Source organism: Saccostrea cucullata, unplaced genomic scaffold, assembly GCF_032062105.1.
Source record: "Saccostrea cucullata isolate Sc308-1 unplaced genomic scaffold, CSIRO_AGI_Scuc_v1 ctg1299, whole genome shotgun sequence".
In the NCBI taxonomy this organism is placed as follows: Eukaryota; Metazoa; Mollusca; class Bivalvia; order Ostreida; family Ostreidae; genus Saccostrea; species Saccostrea cuccullata.
In genome coordinates, this window is record NW_026919438.1 from 39,862 (window position 1) to 63,484 (window position 23,623).

At 36.3% G+C, this 23,623-nt stretch overlaps 1 protein-coding gene and 1 pseudogene across 1 annotated transcript; one reads left to right on the plus strand and one right to left on the minus strand.

Annotated features, from left to right (window-relative positions):
* Positions 1 to 12,961: 12,961 nt before the first annotated feature.
* On the plus strand, positions 12,962 to 14,210 carry LOC134231622 (zinc finger MYM-type protein 2-like). Its single transcript, XM_062713610.1, has 2 exons — positions 12,962 to 13,901; positions 14,170 to 14,210. The coding sequence occupies exons 1-2, from the start codon at positions 12,962 to 12,964 to the stop codon at positions 14,208 to 14,210; spliced, it is 981 nt and encodes a 326-aa protein (XP_062569594.1).
* A 362-nt stretch (positions 14,211 to 14,572) lies between these two features.
* Positions 14,573 to 23,368, minus strand: LOC134231633 (uncharacterized; annotated as a pseudogene).
* Between the last annotated feature and the right edge of the window lie 255 nt (positions 23,369 to 23,623).

Consider the following 23,623-nt stretch of genomic DNA (forward strand, 5'->3'; position numbering starts at 1 on the left):
CAATGTGATTCCTGTATACCCCCCCCCCCCCAAACTTCGTTTGCAGGGGGTATAATGAACTGTACCATCGGGCTCGACCTCCTATACTTTAGTACTGCCATGTTTAAACATTTCATCAGTCAAGGCAATAAACTTTTAATATTGAACTAAGAACAACTTAAAATACAAGAAAACATGATGCCATTTAGAAATAGATGGAAAGTCTACTACGGAAGACCAATGAAAGTTCCTGACACAATAAGTAAGCCGAAATACCACCTTTGGATAGCTTTGATCAGCTGATTACTGGTACTACCAGAGTACGAGAGAGTACTTTAGAGTACGCTAGAAAAATTGTATTACTCGTAATCAATTTTAAATTGTCATATAGCTGCAGATCTGCAGCTCTCCGAAAAAAATGTGTATTGATAGACCGGAGAGCTACAGTGCCACCCATTGAAAGAACTGTATATTTATTGCGCACAAAAAAGTGCGCTCGATTCTTGATTTATTCTTCCAAATCCTTACCTCAATTGCAAAACATGGAAGAAATTAATAGGACTTAATTGTGAATTAGAATCATAAGAATAAGATAGACAATGTAAATTAATGTACTTACTTTTTTTAGATCACCTCAGCCGAAGGCCCCATAGTATCTTTGGGTGAAGTGGATTCAAGTTTGTTTAAGTGAAGGGCCACGCCCTTATTCAAGGGGAGATAATTGAAATATAGAGAAAATTAGGTGGTATTTGGTGGTAACTTATAGTTAAGCAACCTCAGGTAGTGAAGATTCCATTTTGTCCAATTCATGATCTTGGGGTAAGGCAGGGCCACAATGGACGACCAAAGTGTATCATAGAAATGTGAAGGATTTTTTTTTTTTTTACATATAGTCTTTTTGAGAGCCACTGTGGCAGGAAAGATGAGATTTATACATGTAGGGAAGCATCCTTAGGTAGTGTAGATTCAGCTTTGTTGAAATAATGACCCTTGTTGGGAGTGTTTATGGCTATTTTTTGGAACAGTGTTTGTGAATAATCAGGCAGTTCGCCACCCAAAAAAAAAAAAAAAAAAAAAACTGGACCAAAGTTCGTGACACTAACATGGATTTCTTTTTGAAGATCTATTACACAGATTTAATGTTAGCACCTCTGTAAATCTGACATGGGTTCAGTTTTATCATATTAAAGATTTCACCTGTTCAAAAGTATAAGATGTATAATAGATTGTAGAAAGTATTTTTCCATAATCTAGAGACTTTAACTTGGTGAAAATATTCTTCGTGCAAGAGTTACATTACATATAAACTTTAGGTTGTAATAGCTGTCTGTAGAATCTCGGGAGGGAGAAGTGACGAGAGATTCAAACGATGGAGGTAAGGGCTATTTAATGCTTATTGATATTAGTGGACATGTAAACTCCACGTTAATGATGGTTTTACATTGTAGAGAAGGTAAAAGGATGACATATTGAGATAAGACTTGAGAAAATGGAATCGGCAATGAAAGAAGTGACATGGAATACAGATAAAGAGGCGAAACTGATATTAAAGAACATTTCTATTTTGGCTAGCAGGCCCACGTTGACACTACAGTTATGTTAACTGCGGTTGAATCATTAATGTAGATTGCAATTTCATCTGGCCATATTTAAAGAGGCTAATTACTATGCTAAGGATTTGCAAACCTGTAAGAAATTTGAAAGAAGCATATGGAGATACGAACAGTATTCAAAATCAAAGTCCAAAATAGTACAAAATAGGAGCAGAGCAAACACGGACCTCAAAGGTGGGATCAGGTCAAGAAGGAGTAAACATCCCTGCTGACCTGTCACATCCGATGTGTGCTGCTTGTCAATGTCATGATCGGGAAATAACTGAAATTCTGACCTCAATTAAGTGTATAAATAATGGACTAACAATTAGTATGAAAAACGTTAGTAAGCGTTTGTCTCAATGATAAATGTATTTGCTGACAAGGTCATTGTATCGACCACAAAATTGACGAAATGATGATTATCGATGAAGGGACCCCCTTTAGGTTGAAAAGAGGTTGTGCAGTGACCCTTTCACTTTCTGGTTCAGCGGAGGTTTGATTGCATGGACATACACTTATTCTTCCCAATCCTGACATCTGGAATAACACGAGATATTTGTAAAATACTTATGCTCCCCTCCCCCCAAATTGGAATTTTTCCAAGTCAAAGGGGCAAAACTCTGTCAAAAATGGCATGATTGTACCCAAAACAGAAGTTGACCTAAATATTCATCTGATAAATCTGTATACTAAATTTCATCTCCGCATGTGCAATGGTTGTGAAGAAAATGAACGGAAACTGCAAATAATTGGAATTTTTGTAAGTCCAAAGGGCATAACGCTGTCAAAAATGGTACAATCATACCTAAAACAGAACTTGACCTAGATATTAATGTGATTTATCTATACAAAATTTCAATCACTTTGAAAAAAATATAATTGATTTGGATCTGTTATTACTAAATGTATTGAGCACTATTCTGAAATTTAATGTTGTAACTCATTGGATATAATATTTAAAAGTGAAATGTTACTGTGCATTTTAATATGTACATTTTATTTTTTGTTTTAATTAAAAACATACAAACTGTTCTTATCGTGGTCACCACGACGCCCTACCAGGGCCCAGAATCTGTTTGTCTAAAACAAATAAATAATTTACTATCACTTAATTAAATATCACTAGTCTTTTGACTGTAATGTTTAAAAACGGAGAAAATGGTGCATTACATTGGGGACAGTTGAAAAAAAACTTTCCCTTAGGTTTGAAACACCTGCACATTTCAGATGGAACCATTGCTGACATGATGGAGTGTCGCAAGCGATCATATTGTCAAAGATGCTTGGCAGATTGCACTGTGCAGCACAATCAAGTAGAATTGTTTGTACTTTGCCTTTATTTGGTGAGACTCAGTCTTTTCTTTTGACATGGGTTTCTGGGCAATGGCGTGAAATTCTTTTCTTCAATTCATTTCACCAAATGACTTCTCATGTTATCGACATCATAGTTAATTGGCTGATCGCTGTTACCTGTGAAACAAAACTGTCAAATTCGCAATGGCATACACCCCACAATCCACTCCATTCTGCTGTTGTTTAAATTCTGCTACTGGCACTTTGATAGTTTTTCCCCATCTCCATATACTCCTAGTATTTTACCAAGCTGGATTTGTGTCGGCTGTGAAATGTAATCTTTATTTTTGTTACAACTGTCTGATATACTGATGGTTTCATCACCCTCACGTTGAGTACTGGCAATCCAATGACTGTAGCCAGTGTAATGTATTTGTGCCACTGGATATTTCATGGGCTTCATCTGAAGCTTGTATTCCAATTTATCTTTTTTAAGCACTGGGGCATATCCTGTATGCTGAAATCCTTGGATATTTGAAAATTGTTGCTGCAGGATTTCTTAATAGAAATTGATGATGTCACTGCACAACATGTAGTTATTCAGAATGTCATTTTTATGTTCCATCATAAGTATTTGTTTCCCATTTTCTGTCCATTTAATTCTTTCCTCGTCAGTTTCATTTTCGCATAGTGTTTGAACAACATCTTCCTCTATTTGAATTTGTTTGGGTTAATCTTTTTTGTATTCCACATCATCCACAAACTTGGTTTTTTTTCTTGCTGTTGCTTTCTCATCTGTTCGTTTTCTTTTCATAATAGATGCAGGCTTCACATCTGTTAGAGGCAGTGTGGGCAATTGAGAATCCATACATTCTTCCCATTCTGCATTTCTTTTCACAGCTGAATCTGAGCCAGCTATTACTGAAATATCTTGGTAACAATCCTGCTTTCTTGTTGGCTCTTTTCCTGCTGTTCTTTCTCAATTGTGTTAAATTGAATTCCAGTTTTTCTTCTGTCTTCTTCCCCAATGCTCATTTTGACCGCCAAGATTGATAACAAGTACCAAGAAGGATATGGAAATAACGAACAGTATTCAATCTCAACGTCCATTAAACAAATATACAAAATAAGAGTAGAGCAAACACGGACCTCCGAAACATCAGAGGTGGGATCAGGTGCCATGGAGGAGTGAGCATCCCCTGCCGACCGGTCACACCCGCCGTGTGCTCGTTGTCATAATCAGGAAATAACGGAAAAAATCCGTTTCATTAAATTTCACTCAGTAGTATGAGAGGAGTTGTGGATAAGAGAAAAAGCGTAACAGACGGACGGACGGACGTACAGACGGACGGACGGACGGAATTAACGATTACTATATACCCTCCCGCTTTTCAAGCGGGGGGGGGGGGTATAATAAAGGCAAGTCACTGTAGCGAATTATTACGTAACAATGATTTGTTTATATAACATTGCTCCTCGCGAGCAATGGGTGTTTTGTTTACATTGCATTGCTCCTCGCGAACAATGGGTTTTATGTATAAATATGTGAGGAAAGTGAACTATATTTTGTGCACAATCTTGCGAGAGAAGTTACAGGAAAATTTTCGCTAAGACAAAAACATTATTATGACAGAAATGTTCGTAATGTGAATTAAGACATTGGAGATAAAGTGAGGCGAAAGCAACGCCAAATTATTACAGAGACGAAAGCAAAACTAGCAAGAAACTGGACAGGGCCATGGTTTATTGTGTTAAGACTGAGCAGTCGCAACCCGTCATAGTGCACGCCGACAACATCAAACCCTAGCGCGGAGATCAACAGCAGCCCCACTACACAACCAGCGAGACAGCGGAATACACGGGTGGCGAGACACCAGATGGTCAACAACTGCACTCGTCTGGACCAGGCCGGCGGCGTTTCAAGTTACCGCTAGCTCCACCCCCGAGAACAGACAATTCGGAAGCTGACCAATCAGAACCAATAATGAAGATGACCCGAAGAGGACGGACTATAAGAAGCCCCATCCGTTTCAGAAATTAAAACATTCGACAAATGTTGTGCGAGACTTGCGGAAAGACATTCAGCACAAGCAGTAATCTTCGCCAGCATACCAGAGAGAAACGTAGTGATCATGTAAATAGTTTACTGTGTAGTTATTGCCAGAGACCCTTTTTGCGAAAATTTAATTTGAAAAGACACTTGACTTCAGTTCACAAACTGAATAGTAAACATTTAGAAGCAGCCATGTCCTCAAAGCGGAGACGAGTCGAGCGTGATGTCTTCTTTGAAACCAGGAAACCGGTGTACGTTATGAGTGACTTTTATGAGGACATTATCTCCGATGAGGAAGAGATGCATTATGCTGAGACTGCGCAGCAACTCGTTAGGGATTCATATCTGGACTTAGACATCATCTAAGTGAATTCGTAAGACTTGCCGAAAGTAGATGACACTTTTGTTAGTGAAATTCTCGGCGACATAGAAGAGGAAGAAACGTGTGTGCGACCAACAAAAGAATCTCTCGAGTCACCAGACGTGAGCGAAGCCGCGAATTCGTCATCAGAGGACGGTATTATGCATAATATGGACGATAACAACAATTGCATAAGTGTCGATAACCATATGCCTGGTGATGAGGAAGACGATTCGGACTAATCCTGACGGTTCCGAGGAATCGCGAATCTAAAATTATCAACTCAGAGAACGTGAACCCAGAGGAGTAGAATTTCTTGATCTTGCCGATGAGATTCTGAATGAGGTTCCGCGACACCTAGCGCTGAATGCCCGCGTGTGGGTAGTAAAGGGAGATTTGTCCTTGTGAACAATGTATATTCGTGAAACAAATTTGAGGCCATACTGAAAAAGTTGTGAACTCTAACAAAAGACTTGTGGTCTATTAACAAGCTTTTATGTATATAATATTTAATTATTTTGACTTTGATTTTTATTATGTTTTAATGTCATGTTTGTAAATATTTTTTTTTTTGTGTGCTTTATTTGTCCGAAGGTGATTTATTGTTTACGTAGACTAGGTTTGCTAGGTGTAAGTTAACATGTTCACTGTTTCAACAAAATAATTTTATTATGGATTGTGTAGTAAAAATTAACTGATTTAGAAAGAAATAATTGTTTATATATAGCTAACGTTTAATTGTTTATGTATTTCCTTTAAATTTTACCATCATGTTTAACTTCAAAAAAATAATTTTAGTTGTATATTGTTTAATCATTTTGAACGGAGTTTAAAACTTAAGTGGGGGGGAGTTGTAGCGAATTACAAAGTAACAATGATTTGTTTATATAACATTGCTTCTCGCGAGCAATGGGTTTTATGTATAAATATAGGAGCCATTTTAGAAAGTCAGTCAGTCAGTTTTTGATATTCATTACGATCACTTCGGACAATTTTTATTTGGATTTGTTATATACTTACTGTGTTTATGTTATTGTGGATTTTAAAATGTGAATAAACTGTAAACTTGATTACTTGCGTATCACTTCAAGAATATTCATTGGGAGAAAAGGAAAACACTGAGAGTTATTCCCCTTAGACTCATCTGACTAATCTGTATACTAAATTCCATTTCAATATGTGCAACCTCTCCAAAGAAAATGAACGGAAAGTGCAAAAATATGGATTTTTTTCTAAGTCCAAGGGGCATAACTCTGTCAATTATGGTGCGATCATACCTAAAACAGAACTTGACCTAGATATTCATCTGACTAATCTGTATACTAAATTCCATTTTAATATGTGCAACTTCTTTAAAGAAAATGAGCGGAAACTGCAAATAATTGGAATTTTTCTAAGTCCAAGGGGCATAACTCTGTCAATTATGGTGTGATCGTACCCAAAACAAAACTTGACCTAGATATTCTTCTGACTAATCTGTATACTAAATTCCATTTCAATATGTGTAACCTCTCCAAAGAAAATGAGCGGAAACTGCAAACAATTGGAATTTTTTTAAGTCCAAGGGGCATAACTCTGTCAATTATGGTGCGACCGTACCCGAAACAGAACTTGACCTAGATATTCATGTGATATACTTGTATACCAAATTTCATATCAGTATGTGCAATGGTCATGAAGAAAATGAGCGGAAACTAAATGGACCGACAGACCGACCGACCGACAGACAGCAGCAAAGCAATATGCCCTCCCTTCCTCGAAGGGGGGCATAATCAACATTTTATAGATATGTATATGTATATCTCTCCTTCCTTTGTAATATCTGGCTGGGAGTTAGGACCTGCAATGGGTGAATTCTTGATATAACATATACAGTAATATTGCAGTATACCCCGGGTCCAGCATTATCTCCTCCCAGAAGCTCCCGAAGGAACTCGGACACATATATGAAAGAAGAGTGATGGATGTTGAACACAAAATAAGGAAAAACATGTACTTAGTTGTCACCGTTAGGTATCCATACATGTTATACTATACCTGATTGAATCAATATGCTGTCTTTTTAATAAAAATATCTGAACACTGAATTGACCACGGATTTTTTCCGTTATTTCCTGATTATGACAACGAGCACACGGCGGGTGTGACCGCTCGGCAGGGGATGCTCACTCCTCCATGGCACCTGATCAAACCTCTGATGTTTTGGAGGTCCGTGTTTGCTCTGTTCTTATTTTGTATATTTGTTTATTGGACGTTAAGATTGAATACTGTTCGTTATTTCCATATCCTTCTGATTTAACTTTCTTTGGCTACTTCTAAGATTCCCCCCACTATTTAACCCATACAGCATAACAATTCAATTTTTCCAGTCCGAAGAGATCACAAGTACATCATGATTATATAACATTCATTTATTCATAAAGACCTCGTACCTACATTTTCTTTTTCAGGTGACAAACATTATAGTAAACTATTCCGGAATCTTCAGGTTTTTCCCGGGTGATTGGATCCTGTTTTAATGACCTAGTTTTTCTTTAAACATGTAATTTGTTACGTGAATATTACAATAACCAATGAAGAAATATTAATTTTTAGTTAATATGCATTCTTAAACACCAGAATTATTCATAACTTTATGGACTTAAAGCAGCATATGTTTGAAAACGTAGATTTGTGAACTTGGGAAGCTGCCTACCCATTTTACCAACTTGAAAATCAAAAAATCGCCGATAAAATCTATAATATAAAGCATTTAATGGCAGTTTTTAGCAGCGAATATAATCATCATGTATTAAATACATTCTGAAAAATTCAGCTGGATCGATAGAGTATGAAGACAGAAGTCTGAAAAATCTCGATCTGCCCCGGCTTTTAATTTGCCCCGGCCCGGGTTTGCCAACCCATTTTACCAACACTCATTCAAGCCAATATTTTCTCAATAATCATTTGTTGTAGGTTTTAATAAAAATAAGTAAATGATATTATTTCATTGTACATGTAGGTTATAAATTGCGGTACATTACAGGCCGAGTATTTTACGTTCGCCTTCACTTTGGTGCATGTAATAATAGGAGAAATAGCTCGTTCTTCACATGACTCGTGATTGCCGATGCATTGTTCATGGATGTGTTCCCAACCTGTGATATAATTTTTCTATAAATTTATCGTTTTTAAAGTATTTGTTATCAAGTGATACTCTGTATATATTAATCAACGATATATTTATAAACTGTAAACGTTTTGACTTTACACCACGGCTTAGTTTTGGAGCTATTGTAAAAATATTTTTTGGACATACTGACCTTTAACGAAACTTTAAAAACGTTCAAACATTGCCTTTAGCAAAGCCTGATTTTCCCTCTCTAGCGACCCCGTGGGGATTCGGGTAAGAATAGGTTCTCAGTACCCTAACTTCTGAAAAGGAAAATCCTGAAATATGTCAACCCATCCGATAATTTTTTTAGTGTCTCATCTTAATATATTTGCTTCAAAATATTTCATGTACTGCTGCAAATCATGGAAATTAGAATCAGTCTATGAACAATAGTGTAGCCTTCCTAGGGAGGACCACAGGTGATAATTATCAGTACAAGTTATAGTTGAAGTACATTTTATCTCGTGTATCATGGATAATCAAGGGGGCGGTGACGAAGCAAACGAGTCTCCGCCCCCTTGATTATCCATGATTCACGAGATAAAATGTAATTTAAAGGCCGGCTCTGACCTAGTTTAATATCCACACGGACAGCAATTAAGCCTTTTATGGAGCTGGTCACACCTCCAACTGATTAGACTGCAGAGTGAAGCTATAAATAGATACGTGCATAGAACATAAACGTGTTACACAGAAAGTAGAGATAAAACTCTGCACATGGTTTTACTATTTATTTCTCCGCTTTGAGTACACTTGTTTAATATAGCGCATCCATAATTTATTTCTAAAATTAAATGTTTTCTTTTTATAGTTCTTTTTTCCCTTTAGTCTTCTAGGGGCCTTTGGGTCAGCCTTGAATGAAGTAGAAGTATGTTCTCTGTTTACATTTTCATTCCAATGCAAAGTTCCAAGGAAAGCACGCACTTTATATTGTTCACTTCCAAATGCTATTCGTTTGTCTTGATAGATATTTAATGTATTATTGAAACTCTCCACAAAGTACGTATCTCTCCCTAAATTAAAATGGTCTGGGTTCTTATAAATAGTTGAATTTACTATAACACTTCTGAGTAATTTTACTGCCACTGGATTTTCAATTACAACCTTTGAAGGTTCATAATTTGGATCTCGTTTACACCTAGAGCTGGGATGACATTGTTTGTGGCTGTTCTGGTAATGGTCCACAATATTGTCCAACAGATTTCTCAAAGTAGCTGAATTACCATCACAATACTTGGTCGCCCAGTAAAAATGTGTTGCTACAGGCTCCACTTTGTCAATCAATTCTTCAGACCATGTTTTTCCTTCCTTATATCTTGGTCCTTTTGATATATCAGTCAAGGCTTTTTTAACACTCTTGATGCCATGCCAAAGATCGTTTTGATTGCATGTAAATCCATGTTCTCTTTCCCTTACAAATTTGTTGATGGCCATATTCCTGTCGTGGGTATGTACATTCACAGAAATGTCTCTATTGTCAAAATCTTCATAAATTTTCCTTGTTCCGACTACCTCATGTCTTTGGGAAACAGGTTCCTCTGCTTTCGAGACATGGGCACAATTCAGTACTTTATGGGATTCTCCCCAATAGCAACAACACTGGTATCTTGTGAATTTTTTCTCCATCCATGGCGGGCATCAGTTATTATGTCTATTCCATCCAGGTTTTCATATAATCCAACTTCTTCTAAAATAGCAGTAGTGCACGAATCCCCATATTCTTCTTTTACAAATTGCTTATACATTTTGAAAAATGTATCTCGTTTCTCTACGGAAAGAATTCCAAGAGCATTACAGAATCGGGAATAATGAGAAGGTAATTTTCCGCTGCATAGAAATGCATGGTAGATTCTTTTGTTAACAAGGTATTTCCCGTTGGGTAAGTATGGAGAAGATGCCCAAATATAGGAATGTTTTCCTAGGTCCCCCCGGGTACGTTTAAATTTACGAATGCACATGACTTCTCTTAGTGACTTTTTTGATTTCTAGAATTCCTCTGCAGTACTTTCCATGGGTTGCTTGAATATCCATCAGTTTTTTGATAGATTGCATTGATGTTACAAAAAAGTCCTGCTTCACTTGACTCTTCTTTACTTTGGTATAAGTTCCCGGTGACTTGAAATCACCACTTTTACTCACTTCTAGGGATTTTCTCCAAGCATCCATCAATGATTCCATTATGTCAGTGTTGTTGACAGGTCTCCCTAACTTACTGACCAAAACCTCCCTTACTTTCTGAAGACTTTGCATTATTTCTTGCTTTTTTCCTTCAGTAATTGGCATCTCAAACTTGAAATTGGCAGGCCGTTTTCGCTTGGTTTCTGCCATTTTCTTCACTTCTTTTGAGTATTATTTGACTTTCTATATTCTTTCAATGTTTACTTGCTTATCTTCTTGTAATACTATATAAAATGTTACCTGCAGTTTTGTGTGTTTCCTATTACGGACTAGGCCACTATTTTTTGTGATGTAACAGGATACAATCATATTTTTCATTTTCAATAGAATTAATAGATGACTGGCAAATATGGTTCAAAGTTTGCTCCTCATGATGAAACTGATATAAGAATTGCAAAATCAAGTCTCACCTCTTGCGTTTGAAATTATGTGTATTTATGCAATTAAATATTTATAATCTGAATTTACCCTTAGTCTATTATCAAATGGAATAGACCAGTTACACTGAACATGTAAAGCTTAAATATTTTCACAGTGGGGAGGCACTCCCTGCATCCCGCCAAATGTCAATAAATCTATTAGTCAGCACACCTCCCATGATGGGCCCTCAGGGGTCAAAGAATATGATGCAAGAAAACCCCCAGATATTATTATTATATTTAATAGATTATCAGTGTATTTATTTTATAAAAATTTTGATGCCAAAAAAATAATAAAGTTTTAAAATTTACAAAAGTGACCAAATAGACAACAACATGTTAATAAACCTCCTTGGGTGCCCCATGTCCTAAAACTTTCCCTCCAATTCCAAAATGGATGAAAATGAGGACACAAGTGTAATTTCTTTGAGAAAGAATCCTCAACAAAGGGAAACAATTATTCAGTTGATAAATTTTAATGAATGGGAATTAGATGAAATGTTATGCAAAGGGGATACTATTGAAAATCAAAACACCAGTGATGAAAACTTTGAGAGGACATTCCGTATCCCACAGAATGAAAACTGTGATGAATGTCAACAGTGTTTTTTGCAAACCCTGCATCACAGATGAGAAAAACACACAGATGTGGTGGCCTTCTGAAGCAGTGTTACCGGACAGAAGAAACAGCTCCTTCCAGAAGCAAAGGTATAAGTTTTTTTGGACAATGCTCTTTCACAGAGGTTTTTCTTGATGCCCGATACAAAGAAAGAAAACTCATCGCGCTGCAGTCAGACCCTCGATTGAAAAATGTTGCAAGCCATCGTAGGGACATTCTACCAGAATGTGTTGTTGATCTTGTCAGATTTTGGTATCCCAACCCAAAGGATATTCCATACATGGGACACCGATGGCAGTGAATGTCATGTTTAACAGTTTGAATACACGAATTAATGAAATTTATGTTTTTGTGAGAATTACATTTGTTTGCAGCTTCATATACTATACAAGTCTTATCTGTTGACTGGTCAGTGCTTATGTGTTAATTACTTGTATTCTGCGCTGTGAACAGCGGTCAGTTGATAACAGCCTGAAACAGCAGGATGCACTTTTATATGTTCTTGTTTACATACAGTGTGTTCTTTATCTCTTCATCAAATAAAAGGAATTAATGGACTTTTCTTTCTCTTTGCTGAGTAAGAGAATTAGGCATATTAACCATATAATAAGAAGCCATTTTGAATGCGTCCATAGAGATTAGAGCTTCCGGTGTAAATACAAACAGAGCTTTGCTAGCTGTCTATCGAAACAGGCAGATTTTGAAAATCAGTGTCACTTCAGAATTTCAATTGATAAATTCTCCCTTTTTACAAACATTAGAAATATAGTCTTAGCATTTTCTTAATGCAGAATAGTAAACTTTATTTACAGAACAACTATCTCAAAATGGTAATTGGTGCTATAAGTATGAATTAAAAAAAATATCCCCTGAAGTGAAGAGTGGCAAGAAAATTGAAATTTCCACCATTTTCCTGATTGGCTGCTATTTATACCCCAGAACCGGGCTTTTACTGACTTTTATCAATGGTCCAATCAGAAAGCTCGAAATATTAGGGCGAAAATTCTCCTTGAAACAGCGCGGGAATTTATTCCGGAAAATAACCCGCGAAAATATCGGGGGTTTTCGTAATAGAGGTGCGAAAGTATCGACAGCATTCGATAGATTTCGTTATCATTTCCCGCGCTCCAACCGGCATATTATTGGTTCTATTGACTCTCGGAACATTCCGTAGTCATTTCCCGCTAACTCTTCGTGATATTCTGTGCATTTAGTCATTAACTTAGATTAAGTTGAGGAGGGTGAACGTACTAGGTCTAGATGATTTGCATTTGTCGACTATTAACCTGGGCGATTTAGACTTTTTTAACATGTGTGGAGTAACCGACGAAGATATCGAACTGTCGCAGGTATTTGATGCAGTTGCAGAAGAAAATGCCATATCAGAGGGTCTATGTGAAGTGCTGAATTTAAATGGTGTCGAAAATATGGACAGTGAAATTGGTACCGCATTTGGGTCTTTCAACCTAGATACAGTGGACCCTGTAGCTGATATTTCCGATGCAAAGCCTCGACCAGTTAAATCGGAACCTGGTGATGATAACAGTGAACGGTTTGGAAAACCCGTGACAGATGATGAAATTTCAAAATTGATTGCGTCGAACGAGAATGTTAACACCAAGAAAAATACCACCTGGGCGCTCAAGGTTTTCGAGGAATGGCGAGAAAAACGTAATGGTAATTCCGTCGATGAAATACCATTTTTACATTTAATGACGGCAGAACAATTGAATTTCTACCTGGGGCGCTTTATTGTGGAAACTCGGAGAAAAGATGGCATTGAATACCTTCCCCGATCTTTGTACCTTATATTGTGTGGGATATTGCGCCACCTCAGAAATAAAAACGTTTTCGACAAAAACATTTTGGACAATAATGACCCAAGGTTTAGTGAATTCCGGAAAATTCTTGACAGCAAAATGAAAGACCTTCTGAAGCGCGGGTTTGGAACGGCGATAAAGCAAGCTGAGCCCATTATGCCACAGGATGAGGAAAGCATGTGGGAGAAAGGTGTATTTGGGGATGGCAGTTCCGAAAGTCTTCAACATACCATGTTTTTCTATAACTGTAAACTATTTGGTTTAAGGGGGCATGACGAGCATCACGAACTTAAGTGTAGACAGTTTGTTCTTGGAGAGGACAGCTCTGGAAAATACATGGAATTCATTCGACATGCTAGCAAGACTTACAAGGGTAGGTTGGCCAAAATGCAGCTGACAAACAAGCAGATTCGTTATTTTAGTCCACCCGGTAAAATACGATTTCATTTAGTTTATAATCTAATTTTAATTTCAAAATTATATGTGCATTATTAATTACGTAACGACTTGGAAATATTCATGAATATTGTCACGGAGGTGACAGAGCAATTATAACTTTTTAATTCCACTGTGTATATATCAATTATCAAACTGTCATAACCAAGCTTGACCTTAACTCAATACACGGCTCCCGATTCTACGAACAATGGCTCCCATTACTCCACTCATTAAAGACTCATTATTCTTGACCACACTAGACACTGCTTTACTCTTAATTACCCCAACACAGCTTGACTAGTCGGGGCAATGCATCCAAATGCCTGTAACTGTGGACATTTAATCATAAATCACTTCATTACTTTTGAGCCTAAAATTACCACTCATCAATAACATAACCCATATGCACCTCATTTTTAGGTCACCTGAGTCACTCAGGTGACCTATTGCTATCTGTTTTCGTCCGTCGTGTGTTAACATTTGAACATTTTCAACTTCGTGTGCCAATATGTTGTCTATATAGAACATCCCCTTGAAGCTGTGCAAAATGTTGACGCAGTGTTATCAAATTGCTGATATGAGCCCTATTTGGGCTAAAAAATATTTAAATTGCAATGTTCTATGTTCATTTTGGAGCAATACCTTCAAAGTTGTCAATTTTTTCTTTGATATGAACCATTATTTCGTTGTCATGGCTTGGATGTAGATATTTGAAAAGAGGATTTCCATGTCCGCCACAAGAGAATGATCGCTCAACTTGAAGTAATTTCTCTCAAACCTCACTTTGTTGTCAGCTAAGATGCATTTCTCTAGAAGTGCCTGATTCGTGCATATCAAGACAACCACAGCTGAGCCTTGCTTGATTGCTGCTGGCATTAGCATATATCTCGAGATACCGATTGCGGTCATAATAGCCTCCCTTTTTTATTTCAACAAGCAAGTGTTCTTTGGATGTGCTTTCGAGAACTATGTCTGGTATGAACTTGAAGACTTGACTAGTACTACAATCAACGTCCTTTAATATAGGAGCTTTCTGTGAAATGCGAGGTGAACGTCTTGTCACCGTAGATTCACTTTGCAACTTGGAAGGAGATTCCGATGGCGAAGAGTCGTACTCACTTTCCTGAAATGTAACTTCAAAGGCTAATTCCCTAACTGATGGCGCTTTGACAGTTGAGGAACCACCAATATTCACCACTCTGACTGAGGTGTCTTAGCCGAATAGTTGTGAAAGGAGATTTTATATCATTGATCTGCCCCGGGAGTTTGACATATCCGAGACAAAGCCTTCTGTAATTGTTTGTTGGTCTATGGATAATACACCTGAAAAGAATAGAAAGAACAAAGAATCAACAAATGTTTAATTTGGTTGCTGTATATTAGGCAGTACCCTCACATTTCTGTAGTGTACATGTAGTCTAGCAGTGGCACTAACTCAGTTGACAATATTTCAACAATTAAAATTGAAAATGGAGGCAGAATAAGAATACAAATAGCCTTTTAACTTGCTTTAATATAAATATATTGCTGTAAATTTCCAAGTCTGATGTGTATAAAAAAAGAGAACAGAGTTCCGATATCCCCCGCCGCCCCAATTTTTTTATGCTATTGTTTGAGTTTTCAAAGGCAATATTCCTATACATATTTTGAATTCAACTTTTTTTTCAAATTAAGAGCGCTAACAAGGATATTTCGTTAATTTTCTAAGTTGAAAAGGGGCGTAACTCGCACAAAAATATTCGGTCAGAACTCATCTTCAAACTATCATGAGATATCATTGAGCTAAAACTAATGTATAAATTTTATCCTAATCGGATGATAAATAAATTTGCTGGAGCGCTAACAAGGATATTTCGTCAAATTTTTAAGTTAAAAAGGGGCTTAACTCTCACAAAAATAGAGCTAAAGCTACTGTATAAATTTTTTTCGAATCAGATGAGAAATAAATTTGCTAGAGTGCTAACAAGCATATTTTGTCAATTTTCTAAGTTAAAAGGGGCATAACTCCCACAAAAATATTCGGCCAGGACTCATCTTCAAACTTGCTCGGGATATCATTGAGCTTAAGCTACTGTATAAATTTTATTGGAATCGGACGAGAAATAAATTTCCTAGACGCTAACAAGGAAATTTTTCAATTTTCTAAGTTTAAAAGGGACATAACTCCTATAAAAATTTTCGACCAGGACTGCATGATCTTCAAACTTGCTCAAGATATCATTTAGCTAAAGCAACTGTATAAATTTTATTTGAATCGGATGAGAAATAAATTTGCTAGAACAATACAAGGAAACTTTTCAATTTTCTAAGTTTAAAAGGGGCATAACTCCTATAAAAATTTTCGACCAGGACTGCATGATCTTCAAACTTGCTCAATATATCATTGAGCTAAAGCAACTATGTAAATTTTATTTGAATCGGATGAGAAATAAATTTGCTAGAACAATACAAGGAAATTTTTCAATTTTCTAAGTTTAAAAGGGGCATAACTCCTATAAAAATTTTTGACCAGGACTCATCTTCGAACTGCTCAAGATATTATTGAGCTAAAGCTTCTGTATAAATTTTATTTGAATCGGATGAGAAATAAATTTACAAGAGCGCTAACAAGCATATTTTGTCAATTCTCTAAGTTAAAAAGGGGCTTAACTCCAAAAAAATTTTTTTGGCCAGGACTAATCCTCGAACTTGCTCAAGATATCATTGAGCTAAAGCTACTGTATAAATTTTATTTGAATCGGATAAGAAATAAACTTGCTAGAGTGCTAGCAAGGCGCACGGACGGACGGACGCCCGGCATAACCATATCCCCGCACCGCGTTGCGGCGGGGGATAATAAACTGTGCATGCATAAGTGAAATTTTGTAGAAATATGTTTGAACACTCGCATTTGAAGATATTTCTCCTTACAAATTATCATGGTGACTTTCAAATATTTTAAGAACAAAGACAGGAAGTTATGTTAAAAGTGCCATCTACAGTTGACCATGTGATATTTCTATAGATCAGATTACTTCTGGTGTGACGGTGGTGTACGTTTGATCTGATATAATAGACAAACATTTATTGGTGTATATCTGGTGTAATGAAAAAGAAAAATTTAAGAACTCCCTGCGGTGTATTTCTGGTGTACCCTGTAATCTCAACTGGAATCAAACACCCACTGGTGTATCTGTTGTGTACCCAATAGGAATAAATTTCAGAAGTCCATATGGTGTATCTCTGGTGTACATGTTTTTGCTATGGTATACTTGTGGTGATCCATGATCAAGTGATTTATTTTGCTGAATTCTTTAATTTTTATCGAGGCTGAAGAGTGATAAAGTTATTATTGTTTTGTGAAGCGTATTTTATAGACACATAGGTAAAGAAACGGTTGGGTGGGTGACCTGTTGTTATAGCCATTTTACTCATGTTCAAAATTTAGCGCCATTATGTCAGTGTATTACGTCACAAGTTTTTGAGTACTGCACGAGCAGTGACATTCGCTGGAAGGTATCGTTCTCTGGTCTGTACTTTTGTTCAATGCATCTCTTTTGTTCAATTGGGGAAAAACTACTTATTCGGTAAGCCAATTATTCAAACACCAGCACACCCATATGTATTTGTATGCATTTCTTGTTAGGGCCCCGCAAGGATTTGCGGGTGCCCTATAGTAATCACTCTGTCTGTCCGTCCGTCTGTCCGTCTGTCTGTCCGTCTGTCACTCTTCCGTCCACAAATTTTCTGTTTTTTGCTAATAACTTTTTTCATGGTTGCCCAATCAAGTTCAAATTTGTAATGGTAGTTCAGTAGGCAGAAATACATATTTTGATGCTAAGTTTGGTTCTCTATGTCTTCTGGTTTAGAGGTGGGGTGGTGGGGTAGATTCCTTAATTATGCATAAGAATGAATGAATAACTTTTTTTATGGTTGCCCAATCAAGTACAAATTTGGTACATTACTTCAGTAGTCAGAAATACATATTTTGATGTTAAGTTTGGTTCTCTATGTCCCATGGTTTGGAGCTGGGGTGGTGGGGTAGATTCCTTAACTTAATATAAGAATGCATTGGCAAAGAGAGATAACTTCTGAAGATGTTCCCATTGTTAATTTGTTATGCTGCTAGAAGTCCCTTGAGATTAATTAGCTTTCCTCCTGAAGAAAATCCAGAGCGTTATCTTTATCTGTCACATTGAGATTAATTACCAACTCTGTCTGCAAATGAAGTTTGCTTTGAAGTTAAATCAATTTGGAATGCTATGAACACTTTGAAATGTGGATTTAAATATAAATTTTTATAATTTATTTTTGTTGATAGTTATGATTTCATTGAATTCTAAAAAAAAAAAAAAGAAATAGATTAAAGAAGATTTTTTAAATTTACTTTTTTCACTTTTTCAAAAATATTAATTCAAGAATACATGTATAATTAATTTTTAATGTACATGTAGTTGTATAAAAACTTCATTCTATCATTAACACTGAAAAAATTCTTATTGTAAATTTAGAAGAAAATGATGAGAGAGGTACAATTAATCCCTTGGGATTAATTATCTAGCCTGCTGCAGAAAATTTAGTAGGCTTTTCTTTATCTATCACTTCAAGATTAATGAAAACCTTTGTCTGCAACTGCTGTTTGTTTGAAGTAGAGGTCAAGCCTTCATGATATTTGCATTCATTAAAGGCTGGCATTTATATGACACAAAGCTTCATAATTGTTTAAATATACATTCAATGTTAAGTTGTTCTTTACTGCCTAATGTAAATACATGTACAAGGATATTATTTTCAGGTTTTTAAATATTCAGGAATTATCTCTAAGTTTTAAGAATACAGTTCATGAGTTGCTGTTGCTTATTAATCAATCTGTAAGCGGCACCCTTTTAATTCTACCCCATGGCGGGGCCCTTGCTGACTGGTCAGTTTTCTAGTATTTTATTTATGAATCAGTATTTTTTTATACTCTGATAATGGTCTACATAGTCGAGCATATTGGATAATCAATACTTCTTATGTAAAGCTACATTTACAGATTTATTATATTAGACACAATAAGATTCATTGATAGGTCTGCATATCTGTTGTTTAGGATAGGTGTTAAATGCATTAGGCTTAAACTGTGTATCGCAAGGGCGATAACTCTCATATCCATTTGTAAACACCAGTTTCGAAAGTTAGATATTTTTATGTATACTTAGTAATATATAGAACGTTAACTTATAAAGTATTATTTTTGGGTTTGTGATATTGATAGCATATATTCTGGCATATATTTCTAGTCTTAATTGCCTTGGCACTGTCAGTTTTCTAGTCCGCATTGTCTCTGTTACAAGATTTTTTTGTTTACAATTTTGTTTATTTACTTTACAGTAAATCGTATGATGAACCGTATGATGGATGGTATGATGTCAGTCATATGACGTATGATGGATTGTATGAGAACTATGACATATGATGAAATCTATGAGCGAATGTTCCTATGAATGAAGTTGAATAAAGACATACGCATTTACAATTTCTCAATCTCTCTCTGGGCATTGAACAGGACACCTATAGTATTAGAGTTTTGGCGCAACGAAACATATTATAACCTTTACTGGAGGGGGGGGGGGCTCTATGTAATATGAAGAAGATACCGATTGAGACATTGCATGTATGAGCTGATTTAAAGAAGAGAATTGCTTGGCAATTTAGCAAAGAAAATACATGGGAGTTGAAAGGAATATAGAAAATAACTCAAAGTTGTGTAAAGAGTCAAGAAAGTTTGGAACGCATGTGAAGTAGCTCGATTGGTCCTTTGGGTCATCTTTGTCATGTTAGGCACATCAGAATTTTTTAAACGTAAATAGTGGATTTATTCGTTATTTTTAGTGTAAATTCTTGCTTCTGTTTCTGGAATTTGGAGAATTGGCTGAATTGACCAATCAGAAATTAGAATCTATCTAGATGTAAAAAAAAAAACTCCCTTGTTATTGCTTAGAAGAATCAGATAATGACTCGGGCTTTTCCGTCAGCAAACAGAACCCCCAGAATTTGAAATATTATAAATATGAAATTATCTTTAAAGTGTAAGCTACACAATAAATAAACAGTTATTTCATGCTACAACATGATACAACGAAATTGTTATCGTACAGTCTATCTGTAATAGATTTCACAGTTTTCCCAGAATGCACGGCCATGGCGGACGAGCATGCGTATTCAATGAATTTGGACTAACGTAGTTGCTAACGCTCGAGAGCGCTAGCAATAAAACACTTACCGGTACAATCTGTCTTTTAGCTCATGATGCTGTTGTTTGTCAAAGTACAAGGATTCAAGAGGCTTCATGATCCTAGTAATAGTCTGTTTTATTTGATCAGGAACATGTTCAGCATTGCTCGTTTGACAGTGTCCGCCCAGACCAAGCCAGTCTGTTATATCATATTCACTCTCGCCTTCTTTGATGCAAACAGGAATCACCGATCTCCAATGCCACTCAGAAATGCCTAGCTTCTGGGCTTTATTTATTGTGCATACTGGGAATCGACATTGCTGAAAACAGATATATATCAGTTAGTAAATATGAATGCATAAGATAAAGAAACTAGAGATTTTGTGATTGCGGGCAATCACTGAAGATGCCTCCGCTTAAGAGCAATACTGACTGGCAAGGGTGCAGCATGACCTTGATATAACACACGTCAATGTAACACGGGTTTGAATATACTGCAGTTGTTGTATGGCTCCCATTTCTAATCATTTAAACATATTTATGTATATAAAACCTCGATATAACGCGACCTTACTAATGAAATGGGCCAATAAGATGGCTCCCAATAAAAGGGTTATAATGAGGTCCTACTGTATTACTGCATCTAGTAAAATGATGAAGCGGATTTTCGAAAGCAACATTCCTCATATATTGAGCCATGTAGGTGTTCAAAAGTTATCAGTTGGAAACCATGAATTTTATAGGAATTTGGTTAAAAAGGGGGCATAATTGCGCCAAGAATAGGTGGAAGTAACCAAAATCGAAGTTGACCTGTATATCAGGAATATACAGCCGTGTACCAATTATGAACTGAATCCCTGAAGGCATTCAAAAGTTAACAGTCAGACACCATGAATTTGATAGGAATTTGGTGCAAAAGGGTGAATAACTCCACCAAGAATTAGTGGAGTGTAACGAAAATCGAACTTGATCTGTATTTCATTTCTATATAGATGTATACCATATGTCAATGGACTCCCTGAAGGCATTCAAAAGTTATCAGTCGGAAACCATGAATTTGATACCAATTTGGTGCAGAAGGGGGCATAACTCTACCAGGAATTTGTGGAAAGTAACCAAAATCGACCTTGACCTGTATTTCATTTTTATATAGCCGTAAACCAAATATGAATAGAGTCCCTGATGGCATTCAAAAGTTAGGCCGTACAAAGTGGAATTCTCAAAAGCTCATAACTTTCATATTTATTATCGGATCAAGACGAGTTTGGTGTCGCTGGAAAGGTACGAAAACGGACAACAGACATATTAAACTTAGATGACAGCAAAAGGGAGAAAAAAAGCTCCTTATTTACACCAAAGAAATTGACAAATGGAGAATTTTTGACCATTTTCAATCTTCAATATCTGGAGAATGGCATGCAATCGACACACCGCTCTTATGTGAGTAAGACACCCTAAAAAGGACTCTTGGTAGCTACAAAGAGTTGGCCAAATTGCGTTCTCCTTCTAAAGATATGAAGGACTAAACATGCAAAAAATGTGCAGAAGTCTTAAAAACTTTAAAACAGGGATTTGGACAAGTTAAAGTGGTCAGATCTCGACAACCTGCGCGTTGCCGAGGAGACCTAACAAGAAGCTGCTCAAGTGCCCCAAAAATGGGTTATGCTCGGAGACGAGGTAAAATTGCGTTCCGCGCTAAGTTCTTTCTCCGGGCGATAGCGAAAACCATACCTGCTTTGATTAATTAAAAAATATAGTCTAAATTCTACACAAGAATAAAGCTTATAGGGTTTATGTCTGTAACGTTAACAACTTCAGACACATATCTTTGCATTCAGTCAAACACTACTAAAACATCCCGAATTTCTGAATATCTTTGAGAAATTTTCTTATTGAAAACGCCTTTAAGAAATCTCTGGTTGGTGTCCCACAGGGTCATGAACAAACCGACACCTCTTCCTGGTAGGAGAAAGTAACAACGTTCGAAAATTCCAAATATTCTTCAAATCTGCACATTGAGACCAATTCCCTCCGTAAAGAGACATCGATTTCCTCCTTGCCGTCATTCACTCGTATGTTGCGGACCTCAACATCGGATCCTCGAACCTGAGCGGTGCGTTTCATCTCTTCCTGCAATTTAATGAATTGTGTTATATTTCTCAAAGCATCCTGAAGATTTGTGCATACTTGAGATATAGTTATCTAGTTCAACAATGTTGAATTTATTGTATGTGCTTTACATGCAATTGTAGATATCAGAGGAAGAAATTAAATTAAACATAAATTCAAACTAAAACAACCCAAGTTGAGATCACTATAATCATGAAGTTCTTACATTGCAAGGGTACTAATGATTGAATAATAGTTGTCACTAGAGGCTACCTTACTTTACATGTATACTCACTGTAACATGACCTTTCATTGAGTATAAAAGTTTTGAGCTCTTGACCTTGATCTGAGAGTGTGCCACTTCTAAACAAACTTTAATTTTGACCATAATTTTGGAGTCATTTAAACAGGAGTTTTCATATTTCACAGGTGTTTTGACAATACCTTTCTTAGAAACCAACAATTCTGATTTTTTAGTTTAACTTGCTTTTGAGAATCTTCAATCCTTCACATATTAGCATCAATATGGGGGCATTCACAAACATTTTTTTTTTCATTATTTTTATTATGAAGCTATAAAAATAAATCAGTACTTCAGATATCAGGATCCAATGAACCTTGTAAATGTTCACTTAAAATTGGTAGGAAGTACATGAGGAAGTAGTTTAAAATAAAAAAAAGAATTATCATATTTTGTGTAAATCTATTCTCTATATTCTATCATTTTTGAACAGTTGATAAAATAAGATAAAATTCAGTAGATATTTTGCAAGGTTAACAAATCTAATTTCACTAAGTTCGTGCATTGGCCATGCTTTCAATACATCTGTATTATTGTTTTATCCGAAGTTCCTGTATTACTGCATTATTTATGGGATGAATTAATAGGCTAATCATAAGTTGTTTTGGCGTTTTATATTATTTTCGGCATTGCTGATGACAAAGTAAGAATTTGTCTCCCATAGGAATTTTCTAAATTGGATTATCTGTGTTGGGGGAATGCCCAGTAGTTGATCAGGTGTAAGAAAATTACCAGGTGAAAGTAGTTTTTCACACACAGGAATATCTTTGGATATGCTGTTCGTGGAAGCTGTTGTCAAATTATCCAAGTTCTCCCCTAAGAAATCCGAGTCATCATCAGATGATAATAGCATAGTCTTTATGCTGCACTTACTCTTTTTGGATGGTGGCTGGAGTTTGTTTGAAGTTTCTTCATTGGACGAACTACTACTCTCTGGTGACAATGTCTCAATTTCTGATGATGGTGGACTTAAAGGTTTACTTGCTGCCTTGTTCTTGTTGGTCTTTCACTTTCTGGACACACCTGCTGTGACACGGGGCCTCGGTTTATAAAGATCCCTCCCTGCTCAAAGGCCGTAAGTGCCGAGAATAGGCCTAAATTTGCAGCC

Bases quoted from the DNA above. Each gene is read 5' to 3' on its own strand.
- LOC134231622 (XM_062713610.1), top strand. From the start codon at position 12,962: ATGTGTGGAGTAACCGACGAAGATATCGAACTGTCGCAGGTATTTGAT. The intron at 13,902-14,169 runs GTAAAATACGAT...TGACCACACTAG, and splicing joins TCGTTATTTTAGTCCACCCG to ACACTGCTTTACTCTTAATT.